The sequence below is a fragment of the Argopecten irradians genome, chromosome 4, assembly GCF_041381155.1.
Source record: "Argopecten irradians isolate NY chromosome 4, Ai_NY, whole genome shotgun sequence".
In the NCBI taxonomy this organism is placed as follows: Eukaryota; Metazoa; Mollusca; class Bivalvia; order Pectinida; family Pectinidae; genus Argopecten; species Argopecten irradians.
Genome location: NC_091137.1, coordinates 12,412,064 through 12,437,169, shown reverse-complemented (window position 1 = coordinate 12,437,169; position 25,106 = coordinate 12,412,064). Strand labels below are relative to the sequence as shown.

Genomic DNA, 25,106 nt, shown 5'->3' with positions numbered 1-25,106 from the left:
CAATATCTGTAGCTAATTACATACAAAACAATATCTGTAACTAGTTACATACAGAACAATATCTGTAACTAATTACATACAGAACAATATCTGTAACCAAATACATACAGATCAATATCTGTAACTGATTACATGCAGAACAATATCTGAAACTAATTACATACAGAACAATATCTGTAGCTAATTACATACAAAACAATATCTGAAACTAATCACATACAGAGTGTCTGTAATCATAAAATCAATTACCAAATAACAAGGATTAAGTTTGTCTGCAACCAGTTAAGCATTAGCTGCTTATAACTTTTCCAACCAATTAAATTTAGGACAATATATATGTAGCCACAGAATGACACAGAAAAATGTCCATGTCAAATAACCAATTGAATACAGAACAATGTCTGTAACTAATGAAACACAGAACAATGACTGTAACTAATGAAACACAGAACAATGACTGTAACTAATGACACGCAGAACAATGTCTGTAACCAATGAAACACAGAACAATGTCTGTAACCAATGAAACACAGAATAATGTCTGTAACCAATGAAACACAGAACAATGTCTGTAACCAATGAAACACAGAACAATGTCTGTAACCAATGAAACACAGAACAATGTCTGTAACCAATGAAACACAGAACAATGTCTGTAACCAATGAAACACAGAACAATGTCTGTAACCAATGAAACACAGAACAATGTCTGTAACCAATGACACAGAACAACGTCTGTAACCAATTACACAGAACAATGTCTGTAACCAATGAAACACAGAACAATGTCTGTAACCAATGAAACACAGAACAATGTCTGTAACCAATGAAACACAGAACAATGTCTGTAACCAATGAAACACAGAACAATGTCTGTAACCAATGAAACACAGAACAATGTCTGTAACCAATGAATCAGAACGAAGTCTGTAACCAATGAATCACAGAACAATGTCTGTAACCAATGAAACACAGAACAATGTCTGTAACCAATGAAACACAGAACAATATCTGTAACTAATTACATACAGAACAGTATATGTAACTAATTACATACAGAACACTATCTGTTACTAATCACATACAGAACAATATCTGTAACTAATTACATACAGAACAATATCTGTAACTAATTACATACAGAACAGTATATGTAACTAATTACACACAGAACACTATCTGTTACTAATCACATACAGAACAATATTTGTAACTAATTACTTACAGAAGAATATCTGTAACTAATTACATACAGAACAATATCTGTAACTTATTACATACAGAGCAATATCTGTAACTAATCATATAAAGAACAATATCTGTAACTAATTACTTACAGAACAATATCTGTAACTAATTACATACAGAACAGTATATGTAACTAATTACATACAGAACACTATCTGTTACTAATCACATACAAACAATATCTGTAACTAATACATACAGAACAATATCTGTAACTAATTACATACAGAACAATATCTGTAACTAATTACATACAGAACAATATCTGTAGCTAATACATACAAAACAATATCTGAAACTAATCACATACAGAACTGTCTGTAATACATACAGAACAATATCTGTACCAATATAACAAGGATAATGTCTGTAACTGCAACCAGTTAATGCTGTAATGCTTATAACTTTTCCAACCAATTAAATTTAGGACAATATCTTATGTAGCCACAGAATGACACAGAAAAAATGTCTGTAACAATGTCAAACAGAACAATTGTAACACAGAAGAACAATGTCTGTAACCAATGAAACACAGAACAATGTCTGTAACTAATGAAACACAGAACAATGACTGTAACTAATGAACACAGAACAATGTCTGTAACCAATGAAACACAGAACAATGTCTGTAACCAATGAAACACAGAACAATGTCTGTAACCAATGAAACACAGAAAATGTCTGTAACCAAGAACAAGTCTGAACAGAACAAATGTCTGTAACCAATGAAACACAGAACAATGTCTGTAACCAATGAAACACAGAACAATGAACAATGTCTGTAACCAATGAAACACAGAACAATGTCTGTAACCAATGAAACACAGAACAATGTCTGTAACCAATGAATCACAGAACAATGTCTGTAACCAATGAAACACAGAACAATGTCTGTAACCAATGAAACACAGAACAATGTCTGTAACCAATGAAACACAGAACAATGTCTGTAACCAATGAAACACAGAACAATGTCTGTAACCAATGAAACACAGAACAATGTCTGTAACCAATGAAACACAGAACAATGTCTGTAACCAATGAAACACAGAACAATGTCTGTAACCAATGAAACACAGAACAATGTCTGTAACCAATGAAACACAGAACAATGTCTGTAACCAATGAAACACAGAACAATGTCTGTAACCAATGAAACACAGAACAATGTCTGTAACCAATGAAACACAGAACAATGTCTGTAACCAATGAAACACAGAACAATGTCTGTAACCAATGAAACACAGAACAATGTCTGTAACCAATGAAACACAGAACAATGTCTGTAACCAATGAAACACAAACAATGTCTGTAACCAATGAAACACAGAACAATGTCTGTAACCAATGAAACACAGAACAATGTCTGTAACCAATGAAACACAGAACAATGTCTGTAACCAATGAAACACAGAACAATGTCTGTAACCAATGAAACACAGAACAATGTCTGTAACCAATGAAACACAGAACAATGTCTGTAACCAATGAAACACAGACATTATCACTGAAACATAAAATAATGTCTGTAACCAATGAAACACAGATATTATCACTGAAACATAGAATAATGTCTGTAACCAATTAAACACTTCAATTTCAACATATAGAATACAGAACGATATCTGTAATCAATTCAACAAAGAAATGGACAACAACGTCTGCAACAAATTAATTATTAGCACCTTACCTGAAATCATTGAAACACATAGTGTTCTTATAATTTATTAATTATTCAAGTGCCCATATAAATATGGTAAGATGTAGTGTAGGTAGTCAGCTAAACAAAAAAACATCTAAACTAATTGATATGTAGCATAAGTAATTAAAGAATAAATAGATTGTATCATCAAATAGAATTTCAAAAGTAAATGTTGTCCAACAAAACAAAACATTTGAAACAAGTATAATCTGTGTATCTAATGCCAACATTAACTAACAAATGCAAAGAAACTTAGTCAAATACGATTTGTATTTTATACTATTTTAACTTGGGAAATGTGTATACATGTATACAATGTATATAGAACACAAGTCATCAGTATTGATAATCTGGTAATGAGCTGTAGCTCATTATTGGATATGCATGGGCCACGGCTGATCACATAGCTCTGTGATCAACTGTGGGTCTGATGACGGCTGTATACTGAGTGATACAAAGGGAAATAACTCTACAACAATAGGATGGTCTGCAGATAGCAATATATAAGGATAAATTAAACTGATGAAGGAGTAATTAAGGAGGATACTGGCACTGTGAATGATCTTATTTATAGGTGGGATTAAAGCTATCAGAACATACCTAATCCTCTAACTATTCTGATTTCAATTTGAGCAAAACATGTAACATATCTAAGCTAATACCTAGCTTAATTATCCTGGTATAATAAAATTATGCTATAAATTATATTCTAATTACATACACTTTTGTAAATATATAATTCAATGAAACACATTTTTATAAATTGCACTGCCTTCTGATTTTGAACTTCAATCATTTAAGATACAGCATGGTAATACGATACAATAAAAAGTTTTAGTACCAGGTAGTTATATATAGTAAAATTAACTTGTTAAAAAGACAGAAAAAATGCTTTTACAATACTACATTAACATAACAGTGTTGAAATATAAAAGAAACTACATGTACATGATATCAAAGTACAAATATAAGAAATAGATAATACTCATCATTATATAATTAGTTACCTTTAAATATCAGGTAAAAACTAGAAATAAGTTGAAAAGTGTAAGTTTATAGTCATAAGGCCCTTAATTATGTAGATATTGAACATACATCTATACAAATATGCAATCATTGCCACTCAACTAGTCATTCAATGCAATCTACCTAAATTACAAACTAGAACATATTTACTTTTTATTGATAAAATGGTATTGAGTGCAATTACACCAAGGTAAATCAATCACACAGTCTAGTTGACTTACAAACTATAATAAAACTAGCATAGCTACCAATTTAGTTATTAGATTCTTCATAACCAGCAATATTACTGAGCGGCATGTCGTGAGTGAGAGGCTCGGTATCTAATAACTCCCAAACTGCCCTTGAATATTCAAAGGGTGGTTCCTCAGTCTTTATCTTGATACCTAAACTGTGTTTTATCCGTTCACCCTTTGATTTTTCGAATAAGGTGTAGCTGTGTTTGAATGCTTGCCCATCTGACTTCTGATACACAAAACGACTGTGTAGAATTGGCGAGTCACTTTTAGTCACGACTTTGACCCCTCGCGTATGTTCATGTAATGGTATGTCAGTTTCTTCATCCATTCCATTACTGTATTCCCTGATTTCAGGAGCTTCAATCTTTTCCATGCCTTTGCTATATTCCTTTGGTTCTTCCTTAGACACGATACGCATGCCGGACTCGTATTCGTGTACATTACTCTCGCCTTCATCATACATCCCCCTTGTGTACTCAGTCACAGTAGTCTGTTTGAGGTCACGGAATCCTCTGCGGTACTCGCTCACGTCACTGATGCCGCGATCATCCATACTTTTACTATAATCCCTCTTTTCAGTTGTACTCTCCTCAAGCATCCCATTTTCATACTCGATTGTCTTCACTTCTGTTTCCTTGTACATAGTTTGACTGTATTCAAAATTTTCAACCTCTGAATCATGATATAGTTCATTGTTATACTCAAATGGCTGTACGTCCGTGACTAAATTCATACCACGACTGTGTTCAGTCACGTTTGATTGCTCTTCATAATACATTGGTTTTGAGTAATCGAAATTGATAGTCTGTATCTTGTCCTCTATAGCTTTTTCATATTCGTAAGGTTCGTGAGTTGTGATCTCTTCCATTGCTCCAGTAAACGGCCATGGTTCTGTTTGTGTTTCCTCATACATAGTCTTACTATATTCATGTGGAGGGATTTCAATCTCCTCAATGACACCCATTGTATCATAATCAAATGGCTTAACCTCTTCCTCTTCATTTATATGGCGACTGTACTCCGACGTTTCTACAATCTCCTCCAGGTACATCGCACGACTATATTCCAACTCGTCCTCCAGGGCGACATCTTCAATGTCAGCTACCATCTGATCACCAGATCCCACAGAATCTAATTCAATCTCCATGTTGAAAATCACAGATATTGGTGTAATTAATACACAAATAAAAACTTCATAAGTTGAACTTCACGGATTTCAAAGTAAACACTGAATGAGATCCCTTTACAGAAGTTACGATATACCTAAACCAGACTTGTCGCTAAACTGTCCAAACTGATTCTTTCTAATCAATCCCCGGTCTAATCATGCCTAATTCTCAGATGATTCCCTGATTTTAAAGATGGTAGAAAGATGGCATAGGACTGGCATTCAACATGGTTATACCCCAACTGTGGAGAGTCGATAATCTGAAACATATAACATGTTAGGTAGTGACAATGGAGACAATCAAGTGCTATTCTGTATTTGTAAATAATGCATTTGTAATATACAAAGACAGACAACCAAGAAATGCACATTTATACAAAGGCCAATACAGGGCCTATATCATAAGGCCAATATAGGATCCCCTTCCCAACCAAAAATGGCAACCTTTTTTTCAAGTTTGTGACTAAATGTCGGGTAGCAAAATCCACCAAAGCATCAATTTTTTTTTCAAATTTTGCAGTGTTAAAGTGTTACATAAAATATTTTTATGAACTTTTTATCTATTTTGTATGCTTTGTAAAGACATTTAATAATTAAGGGCCTAAAATATATTTTTTTCTGAAAATACTTTGAGTACCTGGCAAGAGGACCCCTTGTGTCCCTTTTTGAACATATTTCTCATTTTTTTAAATTATTTTTGTTAATAAAGATACTTCCTTCTTTATTTTATTTTGATATTTACTCATCATTTTTACTACAAATTGATTTAAAAGCAAAACAAAATCTTATTTTGGTCAGGATAAAAATTAAGGATATTGGGTTTGCTCGAAATATATTTTGCACGTTACTGATTTTATCCACACTTTTTAAACCATTTTAAAAACATGCTATAGGTATAATCTTATAACACATACTTTTTCAAATTGAAATCTGGGAAAAAAGCATGTCATGGGCTTAAATGTAGGGATGGGAATTTTCTAAAAAAAATCAATATTTGCCCTAAACAACTGTAAATTCAAAATTGATCATAGACACCATAATAAAACAACAGTTAGTGATAGAATTTTTTGTAAACTAACATATGTACTCTTAAATTATTGCATTTGTATTCTTGAATTTTCCCTAACAGTATAAATAAGCCTAGATACTACTAGATATGCTCTCCTAACCTCATCAATGGTACAGGCCATGAGAGCCTATTGTGTTTGATTGACTTTCTGATTTCACTATTCACGACACAGAATTCTTATTTTTGTGACCTTATACAACCTACATTGTAGATAACTTTTTGTGAATACTGTATTGATTCATTTTTCATGGTTTTTATCAATCTGATTTCCAGTTTGGCTTTAATTTCAAAAATAGTTTTAACACTATAAATTAGCATGTGACTCATAATTGAAAACTTGTAAATTGTACATTGTAAAAGGTAGTCAGGAAGTATCTACGTTACTGGTAATTGTTTACCAGGAAGTATTTACATAACTGTTGTTTGTTTACTAAGAATATTACTAATAGTAATACAAGTGATACTTTCCAGTGAAATCAGGACAAGGTGATGACAAATCGCTGAGACAGAGTAACAATTAATTTATATGTCTATATTTATCTTAATTTCATTTGTGATTTTTGTGTAAATTTTGGGTTTGTTTGCTGCATTTTACTTTCAGTTTTAGCTTCAATCTCTTTCATTGAAAGGAATATTCCAGAGTGATAAAATATCTTCATTTAATATGTAAAGTATGTTAATTTCAAAATCTATCTGTATTATCACCTATGAGGGATGAACTATTTGTGATTTTCGTAGACGAGGTGAAATTGTTTGTGATCACTAAGTCACAGATGTTTGTTGTTGGATAAGAATTAAGATGGTATAGTTAGTAAGTGTAGATTGGTGTGATATGTATACCATGTACTACATGTATTAATGATTAGGTTCATCACGGCAGATCATGTGCTAAGTAAGCAGCAGGAACTATGGTTAATTTGAAATTTAGAGCAGTTCCCTGCCGTGTTGGAGCTTAAGTGACTGATATGTTGTAAGCATAATAAGAGCGATACACTGTATACATATATACTATATATATCTGCACGGTAGAATTGATATACATACTGTTTACATGGTTATTTTTATATAGGTTAAATTTTTGTGAATACGATAGGTAAGCTACATCTGTTTGCTGATAATTTCACAAATAATTCTCCATTTCAATTTTGCACATTATCCATGGTTTCGATTTACAACACAAACAAGTTGAAAATTTGCACTACCAAATTGCTTTCATGCATTTGCTCAAATTCCCTATTAGAAAATAGTCATGTAAAGTACTAACAGAAGATATGGTATGAGGATAAGATATGCCCTAACTGGGTCCAGAGGAACAGCAGGAAGCTGGCTAATTATGTGTCTTTTGAGAATCATGAAAATGTAAATGTAGGCCATTCACCCTATCATTGACAACTGTGATATTTGATGTATAGTGTATAAGTATATAATAAAATGAAATAGAATCTTCATTTTTGTTATAACTTCTGTTTTTGGTCACCTGCTGAAAGACTATGTGATCTCATGCCGTGATAAGAAATCCGTCCATTTGACATCAAATCTTCCCTTTTTAACAACTTCTCAAAGACCTGATATAAGGCCCATGGCATGCTGGGATGAAGGGCAAACCAATTAATTTGTTCTAAAAATTTAAACAGAATACCTTTGACCTTCATTCAGTGTAACAACAGAAAAATAGCTGTAGACCTGATATTGTGACTTTAGTTTGCTGCAATGAAGAGCTACCAAGTTTGTTCTTATAAACAACCTTGTCATTCAAAGCCATGGCAGTGAAAAAGGCTAAAATTGTTTGAGAATTTCTTGTCAGAAACAACCTAGCAGCCTGGGGACGTGATAATGTGGCTGTAGCTAGCTGGGATGAAGAGCTAAAAAAGTTTGCTCACATAAACAACCTTGACCTTTGTTCAAAGTCACAGGAGCTTAAATCTTTCAATATTAAGTTCTGTCGATAGCTAATATTAGAAATGGACTATCAACCTTGAATGATGAGGACTTGGCATTTAGTGACTGTACTCTCCCCTTATCATTTACAGTTGCATTCCACTATGAGCAATAAGTCTTCATGTAACTATATGTGATATGTTATTCAATTAAATAAACAGTATTTTTTATATACATATAAAAGAAAGACTCATATAACTATTATGGATTGAATTTATTATTTTTAAGTGGTGTATATAGGATAAAGATAAATGTTTAGAGTACTCAAAATATCACCTGAGTATATCACCGATACATTTACATTAAAAGTACATTTGATTGCTAATTAAATATCAAATATTACAATACAATTAGGCTGGATCAATCAGCTGATTGTTAAGTCACTAAGGATTCAAATCTTTACTAAAAATTCAACTTAAACCTCCTCACAGTCAAGTAATTTAATTTCAGACGGTATTGAGTATACATAATAAATAACATATAGCATGCATTGTTATCTAATGAAGAAAATTCTAGTACAACAAAAGGACATGAAAATTCTGTAAAATACAAAAGGCACCTCAGACCTGCAGTGTCCACATGTTTTTCCTGGTCAAACAGTATGTACACAGAAAACGAAATACAAGAATTTAACTAGCAAGTTCTAAAAGTTTACGGCATTTTCATGATAGTATTTTATCTTGTATCCTGATCTGTTGAACACAAGTGCTGACATGTTGACTAGATTCCGTTGGCAACTCCTCTCGCAGTGAATTTATCATGTCCAACAAAAAGATACAAACCTTTATAGAAATGGTTCAACCTAGGATTTATATTCGATTGTAGCAAAGTCAATCAATGTGTAGCCTTACCAATCAAACACACAACGTCTGTAACCAATCAATGTGTAGTCTAACCGTTTCATAACGAAGTTGAGTTGAAAAGGAACTTTCAAATGATAGCTAACTGTAGACTATAAAATGTTTAAGGTATGAACATTTGTACATTTTATAACAAATGTTGTAAAAGATATCACAACCAAAACCTGAATGTTTAATTAAACTCTGAAATTGGTGCATTAATTCACTCTACTAAAACATAGAAATCATGACTGAAGTCAATAATGGTGGGGTACATGATATAGTGTATAGGATACTCATATTGCTCCCTTATTCTAAAAAAAAGCCAAATTACATCCACAGAAGTAATGTGGTAGATTTCAGAATAAAACGTATCAACCCAGCTGAACAGAATATAAACAAGAAGCCCATGGGCCTTAACGGTCACCTGAGTTCGGATATAGAATGAAACAAAGACATGAAAACACTAATATACTGGCCCTTGAAGTCGGTCAGTAATTTAATAAATTTAACTTTTTAAATTATGAAGAGTATTTGCTTCCATCAAACCTGTGAACTCGGAAGATTTTTTGAAATTTTAAGTCATTTTGACTCTGCTTGGGCCCGCCCCTCTAGTCCCCAAGGAGGTCAACGAGGACTAATATGGATGTTAAAATACTATATATCAGGCTAATAATTCTTATATTGTTTGACTCATTTCCTATGAAAATTGAGCAAATAATGTTCATAAATGTGTTTTTTATACATAAACTAAAGTAAACTTGACCCCCTCCCCAAGGGGAAACGTGAGACCCCAGGGTCATATAGTTCACACTTCATAAAACACCTTAAGACCTTTCCATCTATAAAGAGTATTTGATTCTACCATTTCCAGAATTTAAAAGAAGATTTTTAAAGTTTTAGCCTATTTGTCCCTTTTGGCCCCATGGCAACCCCTCTGCCCCCAGGGGGGAAATGTGAGACCCCAGGGTCATATAATTCACATATTTTGTAAAAGACCTTACGATCTTTCCATCTATGAAGAGTATATGATTCTACCTTTTCCAGAACTTCAGAGGAAGATTTTTGAAGTTTTAGCGTATTTGACCTCATTTGACCCCGCCCTAAGGCCCCTGGGGGTCAGTCATGGAAAATTTGAAAAACAGATTCAATGGCCATCTTATACTGATAATTCTGACAATACTTGACTCATTTCCTATTACAAAACAAGAGATCCCAGAGGGATCTTGGCGCCCACCAAAGAATGATCTATGTCTGACAATGGAAAGAGGGATCTTTTCCTTGCTTTTCTAACTTTTTCAAACTCACTGCATATAAAATTTGAGACAGATCGCTATATATAGTACTTTCTAAGAAAAAGTGGTAACAAACTTCAACAATGAAATCTAAGATGGCGGCCGGTTGGCCATCTTGTTTACTGATCAGTCCCAAAAGGCATTATGGATCAGTCCTATGCAGGTACTATGCAAAACTAGGGTACAAGGGGAAACTATGCATGGAATTTGAGAAAGATCCCTTCAGTACTTTCTGAGAAATAGCGATAACAAACTTCAGCTATCAAAATCCAAAATGGCCGTCGGTTGGTCATCTTGTTTACCGATCGGTCCCAAAATACAACATGCACAACTAGAGTCCTAGGGGAACCTGTGTATGAAATTTGAGAAAGATCCCTTTAGCACTTTTTGAGAAATAGCGGTAACAAACTTTAACAATCAAAATCCAAGATGGCCGCCTGTCGGCCATCTTGTTGACCGATCGGTCCCAAAATGCAATATGCACAACTAGGGTCCTAGGGGAACCTACATATGAAATTTTGAGAAAGATCCCTTCATTACTTTTTGAGAAATGGCGGTAACAAACTTTACCTATCAAAATCCAAGATGGCCGCCTGTCGGCCATCTTGTTGACCGATCGGTCCCAAAATGCAATATGCACAACTAGAGTCCTAGGGGAACCTGTATATGAAATTTGAGAAAGATCCCTTCATTACTTTTTGAGAAATTGTTTACGGACATAGGACGGGCGCGACGGACAAAAGACGATTAGAAAAGGTCACTTGAGACTTTGTCTCAGGTGACCTAAAATCCAATTGTACACAGACTTCAGTAACCAATCAAAACATCTCTAGCCAATAATACACAGAACATCAGTAACCAACTAAACACAAAACATCAGTAACAAATCAAACACAGAATGCCAGTAACCAATCAAACACAGAACGTCAGTATTTAAAACCAATCAAACACAGAACGTCAGTAACCAATCAAACACAGAACATCAGAAACCAATCAAACACAAAACGTCAGTAACCTATCAAATACAGAACATCAGTAACAAATTAACACAGAACATTAGTAACCAATCAAACACAAAATGTCAGTAACCAATCAAACACAGAATGTCAGTAACCAATCAAACACAGGATGTCAATAACCAATCAAACACAAAACGTCATCAGTATCAAATCAAACACAGAACGTCAGTAACAAATCAAACACAGAACATCAGTAACCAATCAAACACAAAATATCAGTAACCAATCAAACACAGAATGTCAGTAACCAATCAAACACAGAATGTCAGCAACCAATCAAACACAAAATGTCAGTAACCAATCAAACACAGAATGTCAGTAACCAATCAAACACAGGATGTCAATAATCAATCAAACACAAAACGTCATCAGTATCAAATTAACACAGAACGTCAGTAACAAATCAAACACAGAACGTCACTCAGTTACAAATCAAACACAGAACATCAGTAACCAATCAAACACAGAACATCAGTAACCAATCAAACACAAAACGTCAGTAACCAATCAAACACAAAACGTCAGTAACCAATCAAACACAGAACGTCGGTACCCAATCCAACACAGAACGTCAGTAACCAATCAAACACAGAATTTCAGTAACCTATCAAACACAGAACGTCAGAACCAATCAAACACACAACGTCAGTAACCTATCAAACACAGAACATCAGTAAGCTATCAAACACAGAACGTCAGTAACCTATCAAACACAGAACGTCAGAACCAATCAAACACACAACGTCAGTAACCTATCAAACACAGAACATCAGTAAGCTATCAAACACAGAACGTCAGAAACCAATCAAACACAAAACGTCAGTAACCTATCAAACACAGAACGTCAGAACCAATCAAACACAAAACGTCAGTAACCTATCAAACACAGAACGTCAGAACCAATCAAACACAAAACGTCAGTAACCTATCAAACACAGAACGTCAGTAACAACTAACAAATTAACACAGAACATCAGTAACCAATCAAACACAAAATGTCAGTAACCAATCAAACACACAACGTCAGTAACCTATCAAACACAGAACATCAGTAACCTATCAAACACAGAACGTCAGAAACCAATCAAACACAAAATGTCAGTAACCAATCAAACACAGAATGTCAGTAACCAATCAAACACAGGATGTCAATAACCAATCAAACACAAAACGTCATCAGTAACAAATCAAACACAGAACATCAGTAACCAATCAAACACAAAACGTCAGTAATCAATAAAACACAGAACGTCAGTAACCAATCATATACTAAACGTCATTTACCAATCAAACACAGAGCGTCATTAACCAATCAAATACAGAACATCAGTAACAAATTAATACAGAACGTCAGCAACAAATTAATACAGAACATCAGCAACCATTAAACAGCTGGGATCATTTAAGGATGTGTCAGGTTAAAAAGGTGGAGAAAAGTCAGGGTTGCTAGAAACAATCCACCAAACCACAGTCAGTACATGTACATGTCATTCACAGGTTTCTACCTTGCAACACAGAGGTCAAGGATAAGTGGTAAAATATTAGACCACCTTGTAATTAGGCCTTGACCATCACAGCATCTATACTAATCTAACACACATCATATATCTGTTATTAATTTAAATAGGATGTCAATTACCAATTATACAACTTCTGTAACCAATTAAATGTAAATGGCATGCACATACCATACACATGCATTTTTTATAACATAGAACATTTGTAGCCAGTTTGAATAAGACATCAATAATTTAAACTTGATGCACACACAACCAATATATGATTGTTTTTCAAGATCCTGATTTGATGTGGGTAAAGTAAAATTACCATCCAACTTTTTGTTTATTATATGACGTCACTAAATTCATATCAAAAGATGACATTACAATCATTGGAAGGTAGGACTAATCAACAGTACCCACAACGTTTTAGAATCTTTAAACTAAAGTATCAAATTACAATATGAATACAGCATTTGTAACTATAGCAAACAGAGAACAGTATCTGTAACTAATGACATATACATATATATTTACTTACTTACTACGCACTTATTTGTAGCAAAAGCTCAGATTTTTATATTGGTCAGACAGGAATGGAATTGAGAAAGAGAGTAACATTACACAGACAACAAACCAAAACAGACCATCTCAGATATTTAACAGTAAACGAACATTGTCATATGTGTGCTAATGATAACTTTTTTATTTCACCAATATATCAAATGTCTAATTCAGATCTTTTAAAAAGAGAAAATAAAGAAATGTAATTTCATTCAACTTATATATGAAACCCTGTGTTAAATTCAGAACGGGACAAAGGAACTTCATATTAGTTTTTATTTTGTCCTCATGTTTTTGTTAGTTTCTTCCAGAACCATTCACAATATCTTTATGTACCATGTCATGACGTAATCTTACTATGACGTCATTGTACTATGACGTCATGTTTTACAAATAAAAGAATTCAAACCCCTGAAGACCGGCATGAGCCGAGAAAGCGCTAGGGAGGAAAAAACTGTTTTATAGTTGTGTTTTCTTTTTATGTATATGGAAACCATCACATGGACATGGCTCTTTTTTACTTATATATATATATATATTAATATCTACTGATGCAAAGGAATGCCGTGTTGATATATTTTTTTCTTAATATCTACTGATGCACAACGTCTTTTAAAAGTTTAAGTATATATATATATATATATACATACAGAACAATATCTGTAGCTAATTACATACAAAACAATATCTGTAACTTATTATATACATAACACCATCTGTAACTAATCATATACAGAACAATATCTGTAATCAATTACTTACAGAACGATATCTGTTGCTAATTACATACAAAACGATATCTGTAGATAATTACATACAAAACAATATCTGTAACTAATTACATACAGAACAATATCTGTAACTAATTACATACAGAACAGCATATGTAACTAATTACATACAGAACACTATCTGTTACTAATCACATACAGAACAATATCTGTAACTAATTACATACAGAACAATATCTGTAACTAATTACATACAGAACAGTATATGTAACTAATTACACACAGAACACTATCTGTTACTAATCACATACAGAACAATATTTGTAACTAATTACTTACAGAAGAATATCTGTAACTAATTACATACAGAACAATATCTGTAACTTATTACATACAGAGCAATATCTGTAACTAATCATATAAAGAACAATATCTGTAACTAATTACTTACAAAACAATATCTGTAGCTAATTACATACAAAACAATATCTGTAACTAGTTACATACAGAACAATATCTGTAACTAATTACATACAGAACAATATCTGTAACCAAATACATACAGATCAATATCTGTAACTGATTACATGCAGAACAATATCTGAAACTAATTACATACAGAACAATATCTGTAGCTAATTACATACAAAACAATATCTGAAACTAATCACATACAGAGTGTCTGTAATCATAAAATCAATTACCAAATAACAAGGATTAAGTTTGTCTGCAACCAGTTCAGCATTAGCTGCTTATAACTTTTCCAACCAATTAAATTTAGGACAATATATATGTAGCCACAGAATGACACAGAAAAATGTCCATGTCAAATAACCAATTGAATACAGAACAATGTCTGTAACTAATGAAACACAGAACAATGACTGTAACTAATGAAACACAGAACAATGACTGTAACTAATGACACACAGAACAATGTCTGTAACCAATGAAACACAGAACAATGTCTGTAACCAATGAAACACAGAATAATGTCTGTAACCAATGAAACAGAGAACAATGTCTGTAACCAATGAAACACAGAACAATGTCTGTAACCAATGTCACAGAAACAAGTCTGTAACCAATGAAACACAAAAATGTCTGTAACCAATGAAACACAGAACAATGTCTGTAACCAATGAACACAGAACAATGTCTGTAACCAATGAAACACAGAACAATGTCTGTAACCAATGAAACACAGAACAATGTCTGTAACCAATGAAACACAGAACAATGTCTGTAACCAATGAAACACAGAACAATGTCTGTAACCAATGAAACACAGAACAATGTCTGTAACCAATGAAACACACAGAACACCAATGAACACAGAACATCTGTAACCAATGAAACACAGAACAATGTCTGTAACCAATGAAACACAGAACAATGTCTGTAACCAATGAAACACAGAACAATGTCTGTAACCAATGAAACACAGAATAATGTCTGTAACCAATGAACACAGAACAATCTGACCAATGAACAACATGTCTGTAACCAATGAAAACACAGAACAATGTCTGTCTAACCAATGACACAAGAACAATGTCTGTAACCAATGAAACACAGAACAATGTCTGTAACCAATGAAACACAGAACAATGTCTGTAACCAATGAAACACAGAACAATGTCTGTAACCAATGAAACACAGAACAATGTCTGTAACCAATGAAACAATAAAATGTCTGTAACCAAAAACAACAATTTCAACATATAGAATACAGAACGATATCTGTAATCAATTTCAACAAAGAAATGGACAACAACGTCTGCAACAAATTAATTATTAGCACCTTACCTGAAATCATTGAAACACATAGTGTTCTTATAATTTATTAATTATTCAAGTGCCCATATAAATATGGTAAGATGTAGTGTAGGTAGTCAGCTAAACAAAAAAACATCTAAACTAATTGATATGTAGCATAAGTAATTAAAGAATAAATAGATTGTATCATCAAATAGAATTTCAAAAGTAAATGTTGTCCAACAAAACAAAACATTTGAAACAAGTATAATCTGTGTATCTAATGCCAACATTAACTAACAAATGCAAAGAAACTTAGTCAAATACGATTTGTATTTTATACTATTTTAACTTGGGAAATGTGTATACATGTATACAATGTATATAGAACACAAGTCATCAGTATTGATAATCTGGTAATGAGCTGTAGCTCATTATTGGATATGCATGGGCCACGGCTGATCACATAGCTCTGTGATCAACTGTGGGTCTGATGACGGCTGTATACTGAGTGATACAAAGGGAAATAACTCTACAACAATAGGATGGTCTGCAGATAGCAATATATAAGGATAAATTAAACTGATGAAGGAGTAATTAAGGAGGATACTGGCACTGTGAATGATCTTATTTATAGGTGGGATTAAAGCTATCAGAACATACCTAATCCTCTAACTATTCTGATTTCAATTTGAGCAAAACATGTAACATATCTAAGCTAATACCTAGCTTAATTACCCTGGTATAATAAAATTATGCTATAAATTATATTCTAATTACATACACTTTTGTAAATATATAATTCAATGAAACACATTTTTATAAATTGCACTGCCTTCTGATTTTGAACTTCAATCATTTAAGATACAGCATGGTAATACGATACAATAAAAAGTTTTAGTACCAGGTAGTTATATATAGTAAAATTAACTTGTTAAAAAGACAGAAAAAATGCTTTTACAATACTACATTAACATAACAGTGTTGAAATATAAAAGAAACTACATGTACATGATATCAAAGTACAAATATAAGAAATAGATAATACTCATCATTATATAATTAGTTACCTTTAAATATCAGGTAAAAACTAGAAATAAGTTGAAAAGTGTAAGTTTATAGTCATAAGGCCCTTAATTATGTAGATATTGAACATACATCTATACAAATATGCAATCATTGCCACTCAACTAGTCATTCAATGCAATCTACCTAAATTACAAACTAGAACATATTTACTTTTTATTGATAAAATGGTATTGAGTGCAATTACACCAAGGTAAATCAATCACACAGTCTAGTTGACTTACAAACTATAATAAAACTAGCATAGCTACCAATTTAGTTATTAGATTCTTCATAACCAGCAATATTACTGAGCGGCATGTCGTGAGTGAGAGGCTCGGTATCTAATAACTCCCAAACTGCCCTTGAATATTCAAAGGGTGGTTCCTCAGTCTTTATCTTGATACCTAAACTGTGTTTTATCCGTTCACCCTTTGATTTTTCGAATAAGGTGTAGCTGTGTTTGAATGCTTGCCCATCTGACTTCTGATACACAAAACGACTGTGTAGAATTGGCGAGTCACTTTTAGTCACGACTTTGACCCCTCGCGTATGTTCATGTAATGGTATGTCAGTTTCTTCATCCATTCCATTACTGTATTCCCTGATTTCAGGAGCTTCAATCTTTTCCATGCCTTTGCTATATTCCTTTGGTTCTTCCTTAGACACGATACGCATGCCGGACTCGTATTCGTGTACATTACTCTCGCCTTCATCATACATCCCCCTTGTGTACTCAGTCACAGTAGTCTGTTTGAGGTCACGGAATCCTCTGCGGTACTCGCTCACGTCACTGATGCCGCGATCATCCATACTTTTACTATAATCCCTCTTTTCAGTTGTACTCTCCTCAAGCATCCCATTTTCATACTCGATTGTCTTCACTTCTGTTTCCTTGTACATAGTTTGACTGTATTCAAAATTTTCAACCTCTGAATCATGATATAGTTCATTGCTATACTCAAATGGCTGTACGTCCGTGACTAAATTCATACCACGACTGTGTTCAGTCACGTTTGATTGCTCTTCATAATACATTGGTTTTGAGTAATCGAAATTGATAGTCTGTATCTTGTCCTCTATAGCTTTTTCATATTCGTAAGGTTCGTGAGTTGTGATCTCTTCCATTGCTCCAGTAAACGGCCATGGTTCTGTTTGTGTTTCCTCATACATAGTCTTACTATATTCATGTGGAGGGATTTCAATCTCCTCAATGACACCCATTGTATCATAATCAAATGGCTTAACCTCTTCCTCTTCATTTATATGGCGACTGTACTCCGACGTTTCTACAATCTCCTCCAGGTACATCGCACGACTATATTCCAACTCGTCCTCCAGGGCGACATCTTCAATGTCAGCTACCATCTGATCACCAGATCCCACAGAATCTAATTCAATCTCCATGTTGAAAATCACAGATATTGGTGTAATTAATACACAAATAAAAACTTCATAAGTTGAACTTCACGGATTTCAAAGTAAACACTGAATGAGATCCCTTTACAGAAGTTACGATATACCTAAACCAGACTTGTCGCTAAACTGTCCAAACTGATTCTTTCTAATCAATCCCCGGTCTAATCATGCCTAATTCTCAGATGATTCCCTGATTTTAAAGATGGTAGAAAGATGGCATAGGACTGGCATTCAACATGGTTATACCCCAACTGTGGAGAGTCGATAATCTGAAACATATAACATGTTAGGTAGTGACAATGGAGACAATCAAGTGCTATTCTGTATTTGTAAATAATGCATTTGTAATATACAAAGACAGACAACCAAGAAATGCACATTTATACAAAGGCCAATACAGGGCCTATATCATAAGGCCAATATAGGATCCCCTTCCCAACCAAAAATGGCAACCTTTTTTTCAAGTTTGTGACTAAATGTCGGGTAGCAAAATCCACCAAAGCATCAATTTTTTTTTTCAAATTTTGCAGTGTTAAAGTGTTACATAAAATATTTTTATGAACTTTTTATCTATTTTGTATGCTTTGTAAAGACATTTAATAATTAAGGGCCTAAAATATATTTTTTTCTGAAAATACTTTGAGTACCTGGCAAGAGGACCCCTTGTGTCCCTTTTTGAACATATTTTTCATTTTTTTAAATTATTTTTGTTAATAAAGATACTTCCTTCTTTATTTTATTTCCATTTATAATGATATTTACTCATCATTTTTACTACAAATTGATTTAAAAGCAAAACAAAATCTTATTTTTTGTCAGGATAAAAATTAAGGATATTGGGTTTGCTCGAAATATATTTTGCATGTTACTGATTTTATCCACACTTTTTAAACCTTTTTAAAAACATGCTATAGGTATAATCTTATAACACATACTTTTTCAAATTGAAATCTGGGAAAATAGCATGTCATGGGCTTAAATGTAGGGATGGGAATTTTCTAAAAAAATCAATATTTGCCCTAAACAACTGTAAATTCAAAATTGATCATAGACACCATAATAAAACAACAGTTAGTGATAGAATTTTTTGTAAACTAACATATGTACTCTTAAATTATTGCATTTGTATTCTTGAATTTTCCCTAACAGTATAAATAAGCCTAACAACTAGATATGCTCTAGGGTAAAACAAGTAGTTTCTTTTTTAATATCAGAAATCAAATAATTATGAGAAAGAAATATATTTTCGTCACCAACTTAAACTCAAGATACAAATTAAGATTATCTCTCCTATGTAGATAAAAACTATATTTTTAAATTAAATCAAAAAATGATTAAAGAGAAAAACAGAGTTACATTTGATTTTCAAATAAAATATGTATAAATCTAAAAATAATACCAGCACCTTAAAGGCTCGATCTTAATTTTGACCAATCAGTTTTTTTTTATTTTGTAACAATGACAACAATGTATCTAAAACTGTTATTATCTAATTCAGTATACCCCATATGATAACCCATATGGCCCTGGAATCATAAACTGGATAAATATGTATGTAATGACTACAAAGAATTCCAGCCCAATAGGCCTTTTTAAAATCACAAAAGGAAAAAGTAGTGTCATTTTAACGGAACAACTAGTAGTCCTTTCAATCAACAAAGTTTCAAGAAACTTAATGGGTTGTGGGATTTTTAACATTAGCTTGAACACCACCTTTCCCATAGTTTTATATGCTTCAGATTCCTAGTTTACTGGGGGTATATACATGTATATGTACATGTATAATATATCTGGTAATGATTAAAGATGCTCCATTGCTGACAGTCACAAAGCATAAATAATACTCGTCATTTAACAATAATTGGTGTTTAATTGTATATATTTGTCTAATTAAGAAAAAAAAAACAATATACAAGAGATCCCAGAGGGATCTTGGCGCCCACCAAAAAATGATCTATGTCTGACAATGGAAAGAGGGATCTTTTCCCTCCTTTTCAAACCTTTTCAAACACACTACATATAAAATTTGAGACAGATCGCTATAGTACTTTCTAAGAAATAGTGGTAACAAACTTCAACAATGAAATCTAAGATGATGGCCGGTTGGCCATCTTGTTTACCGATCAGTCCCGAAAGGCATTATGCATCAGTCCTAAAAGGTACTATGCACAACTAGGGTACAAGGGGAACCTATGCATGGAATTTGAGAAAGATCCCTTTAGTACTTTCTGAGAAATAGCGATAACAAACTTTGACTATCAAAATCCAAGATGGCCGTCGGTCGGCCATCTTGTTTACTGATCGGTCCCAAAATACAATATGCACAACTAGGATGCTAGGGGAACCTGTATATGAAATTTGAGAAAGATCCCTTCAGCACTTTTTGAGAAATAGCGGTAACAAACTTTAACTATCAAAATCCAAGATGGCCGCCTGTCGGCCATCTTGTTCACCGATCGGTCCCAAAATGCAATATGCACAACTAGGGTCCTAGGGGATCATACATACGAAATTTGAGAAAGATCCCTTTAGTACTTTTTGAGAAATAGCGGTTACAAACTTTAACTATCAAAATCCAAGATGGCCGCCTGTCATTCATCTTGCTCACCGATCGGTCCCAAAATGCAATATGCACAACTAGGGTCCTAGGGAAACCTGTATATGAAATTTGAGAAAGATCCCTTCAGCACTCTTTGAGAAATAGCGGTACCAAACTTTAACTATCAAAATCCAAGATGGCCGCCTGTTGGCCTTCTTGTTCACCGATCGGTCCCAAAATGCAATATGCACAACTAGGGTCCTAGGGGATCATACATACGAAATTTGAGAAAGATCCCTTTAGTACTTTTTGAGAAATAGCGATTACAAACTTTAACTATCAAAATCCAAGATGGCCACCTGTCATTCATCTTGTTCACCGATGGGTCCCAAAATGCAATATGCACAACTAGGGTCCTAGGGGATCATACATACGAAATTTGAGAAAGATCCCTTTAGTACTTTTTGAGAAATAGCGATTACAAACTTTAACTATCAAAATCCAAGATGGCCACCTGTCATTCATCTTGTTCACCGATGGGTCCCAAAATGCAATATGCACAACTAGGGTCCTAGGGAAACCTGTATATGAAATTTGAGAAAGATCCCTTCAGCGCTCTTTGAGAAATAGCGGTAACAAACTTTAACTATCAAAATCCAAGATGGCCGCCTGTCGGCCATCTTGTTCACCGATCGGTCCCAAAATGCAATATGCACAACTAGGGTCCTAGGGGATCATACATACGAAATTTGAGAAAGATCCCTTCAGTACTTTTTGAGAAAAAGCGGTAAAAAACTTTAACTATCAAAATCCAAGATGGCTGCCTGTCAGCCATCTTGTTGACCGATCGGTCCCAAAATGCAATATGTACAAGTACAACTAGGGTCCTAGGGGAACCTACATATGAAATTTGAGAAAGATCCCTTCTGTACTTCCTGAGAAACAGCGGTAACAAGAATTGTTAACGGACGAACGGACGGACCACGGACGAAAGGTGATTTGAATAGCCCACCATCTAATGGGCTAAAAATATAAAATCATTTATTTTGATTTTGGATTAAATCAGTACTTTATTCATAGGACATAGTACTAGTGCCACATAATTTTTTTTTTTGGGAAGCAATTAATCATTTTTAACATTTCTGTATCTTGAAGTAAATAGGCCACACAAAAAAAAATATTTGTAATTCCAGTAACCCGACAGACCCTATAAAATCAGTGCCTACTCAAAAACTTTTTATCAGTTTTAATTTGCACTCAAGCAAACAAATAACATTAATTATTTTGGTTTTGCACAAAATTAGGAGTTTTGGTGCAAATTCTGCAATTTAAGACACCAATAATCTCCTGGGATTCAAATCAATCGTTTATACAAGGTTGAAAAAGTATATTTCAGCTTTTCACTGCAAGAAACTGGCACTAAAAGAAAAAAGTATTTAAAAAAAAAATATCCCTACCGGCCCTTCATTTTTAAAGGGTGTTACTGGAAACAAGTATATATTTTTTTTTTGGCCTTAGAAGGTCAAACTTTTCAATGGTGCATGGTAATGGTGTAAAGTAAGTAACTTTTGTAACTGGAGAAAAACATTTAATTCCTATTTTTGGTAAGGAAAAAAAACCCAACAACATTTGTCAGCATTGGAGCATCTTAAACATGACAGAAGAATCAGATACACAATGACACAATGACATACTGTATAGAAATGATTTCTTTTGAGAAACAAGAGGCCCAGAGGGTCTGAATCTGTTTTATACCCCGGTTTAATATTCAGTAATACCAAATACTTATATATAGCTAGCTTACATATAATTAGAACCTGACACAATAGGGTAATTTATATACCTGGATTTGATTTATATAAAACTTAATATTATTCACATTGATATACATATGATTTAAAGTGTAAATTTATACAGCTACAGTGTATCTAGGCATTATAAGCATCGTGAAGATTTTATAATGAAAGCGCTAATGCTTATTCATGTCTATGTGTTGTTCGAATTGATCCTTATATAAATATATATACATATGATCCTGTCTGGGTGTTGGTATATGTGAAAATGCAATATATGAAAAAAATAGTATTAAGGTGTGTGAGCTGTTAAAGGCCCACTGCCTTTCCCAAACGGCTTTTAATTTTTAAAATGGAAATGTAAAACGAGATCGATTATTTTATAGAGTTGCAAAAGTTATCAACTTATCGGTAATACTACACTTATTATCACCTTCTGAACAATTCATTTAAATAAATAAAATGTTAATTTTCATAACGTCTTATGTTTCCCGCCGTCGTGCTAAATACCGCACGGTAGTTGATTATCACTGCAGCAGAAGGCAAAGTAGCGGAATGAAACCCAACTGTTATCATATATTACGAAGGATAACTTGCATATGTTTGGTGTTGTAACCTCATCTTAGGCCATCGGTATAGATTTTCTTATGTTATTTATGATTTTTAGAAACCTTTAAATTTTGCTCCGGAAAGGTTGTGGGCCTCTAAAGAATGAACATTACAATTAGTCCTAAGACTACACCATTATTACGAGACTATTTTGTTATGTCTATTCAATTAGCAATCTATATACATATAAATACATTGTATATTCCTTAGCTATTTAGACGTACAGTCCTACAGGTGTCTGTCTCATATTACACTTAGGAATTCTGCGAATTTGATTGCCAGAACTGCTTGACTGACCATGAAGCTTACATTAGAATAAGGCTAGCAAATCTGTGTAAGTGGATATATAGCTCCTTGATAATTTCTTACAACTCAAAAACAAGAACTTTTTCACATGCAGAATCAACTTGAGGCCCTAGTCCGGCCTGCTGTAGAATGCCCAGTACTCGAGCTCCGCTGTTGAGGAACACTGGTTACTGGCGTTTCGGCCACTGCTTGCAAGCTGCAGCATCAGGGAGGCGTGTCCACCTCTTTCGCAATTATCTCGATTTTGAAATAAGCATGACGTCATTCCTATTTTCATGTAAACTCTTATATTCATTTCACAATTATCCATTACTTACCACATTCAGCTGTGTATAATGCAATAGGGACGGACTCACATGCGATGAACGAGTATCTGAACTGATTGTAAACATTCCACCATTTTGGTGCAATCGGAACACCTCGCCCACTTCTTCGAACATAGGCTAGTTTCGTAGAAAATGACGAGGTGATCCGACTGCATTTTGGTGGTTTCTAATAGCAGAGGCGGAGGACAATATTTCCGGAAGAAAATTATTGCCCTTTACTATGAGTTCGTTTGACGGTTGGAGTCAGATCTAGAATGGTGAATTAAATTACAAAATACGCAAAATTATCTTATTTTGTAACATTTTATATCATAATTTTACACAGCAAAACCTGTACAAATTCATATTGCATTTTTTTGGCCTTTTATCACAAACATCTAGTCATGTTCTTTTTTGACCTTATTCATTTCAGACAGGAAAGATAAAAATAAATAAATAAAAACAATATATTTGGTACTATAAGAACAATTTTATTTGAAATTCATTGTGGAATGGTTTGCAATTTTTAGTAAATAAATAATACATGTAACATAAATGCTCTACTATAATTTGAGCAATTTACAACAGAGTTCTTCTAGCAAAGACTCAATGTAATATTCTAAATTGCAGTCATCACGATTCTTTCTATATTTAGTAGTAATCTTAGTAGTATTAACATACCTGTTTAAGGTGCTAATAACATCCACCAATGATTGTAAAAATTCAAACAAGAGATCCAAGAGGTATCTTGGCGCCCACCAAAGAATGATCTATGTCTGACAATGGAAAGAGGAATCTTTTTCCCTGCTTTTCAAACTTTTTCAAACATACTACATATGAAATTAGACAGATATCACTTCATTACTTTCTGAGAAACAGTGGTGAAATCCGAGATGGCGGTCTGTTGGCTATCTTGTTGACTGATCAGTCCCAAAGGTACTATGCACAACTAGGACCCAAGGGGAACCTACACATGGA

General features: G+C 33.5%; 2 protein-coding genes and 1 long non-coding RNA gene across 3 annotated transcripts; all 3 read right to left on the bottom strand.

Moving 5' to 3' along the window:
• Positions 1-2,626: 2,626 nt before the first annotated feature.
• LOC138320638 (uncharacterized) lies at positions 2,627-5,690 on the bottom strand. The gene has a single exon (XM_069263760.1). The coding sequence runs from the start codon at positions 5,357-5,359 to the stop codon at positions 4,229-4,231; it is 1,131 nt and encodes a 376-aa protein (XP_069119861.1). The 5' UTR covers positions 5,360-5,690; the 3' UTR covers positions 2,627-4,228.
• Positions 5,691-8,584: 2,894 nt separating this feature from the next.
• On the bottom strand, positions 8,585-13,793 carry LOC138320637 (uncharacterized). Its single transcript, XR_011208224.1, has 2 exons — positions 12,647-13,793; positions 8,585-12,596 (listed from the first exon to the last, which is right to left on the bottom strand). It is a non-coding gene; the product is annotated as an uncharacterized lncRNA (long non-coding RNA).
• Positions 13,794-16,108: 2,315 nt separating this feature from the next.
• LOC138320636 (uncharacterized) lies at positions 16,109-24,266 on the bottom strand. The gene is made up of 2 exons (XM_069263759.1): positions 24,141-24,266; positions 16,109-18,845 (listed from the first exon to the last, which is right to left on the bottom strand). Exon 2 carries the CDS (start codon positions 18,562-18,564, stop codon positions 17,434-17,436), a length of 1,131 nt encoding a protein of 376 aa, XP_069119860.1. The 5' UTR covers positions 18,565-18,845; positions 24,141-24,266; the 3' UTR covers positions 16,109-17,433.
• Between the last annotated feature and the right edge of the window lie 840 nt (positions 24,267-25,106).

Bases quoted from the DNA above. Each gene is read 5' to 3' on its own strand.
- LOC138320636 (XM_069263759.1), bottom strand. From the start codon at position 18,564: ATGGAGATTGAATTAGATTCTGTGGGATCTGGTGATCAGATGGTAGCT.
- LOC138320638 (XM_069263760.1), bottom strand. From the start codon at position 5,359: ATGGAGATTGAATTAGATTCTGTGGGATCTGGTGATCAGATGGTAGCT.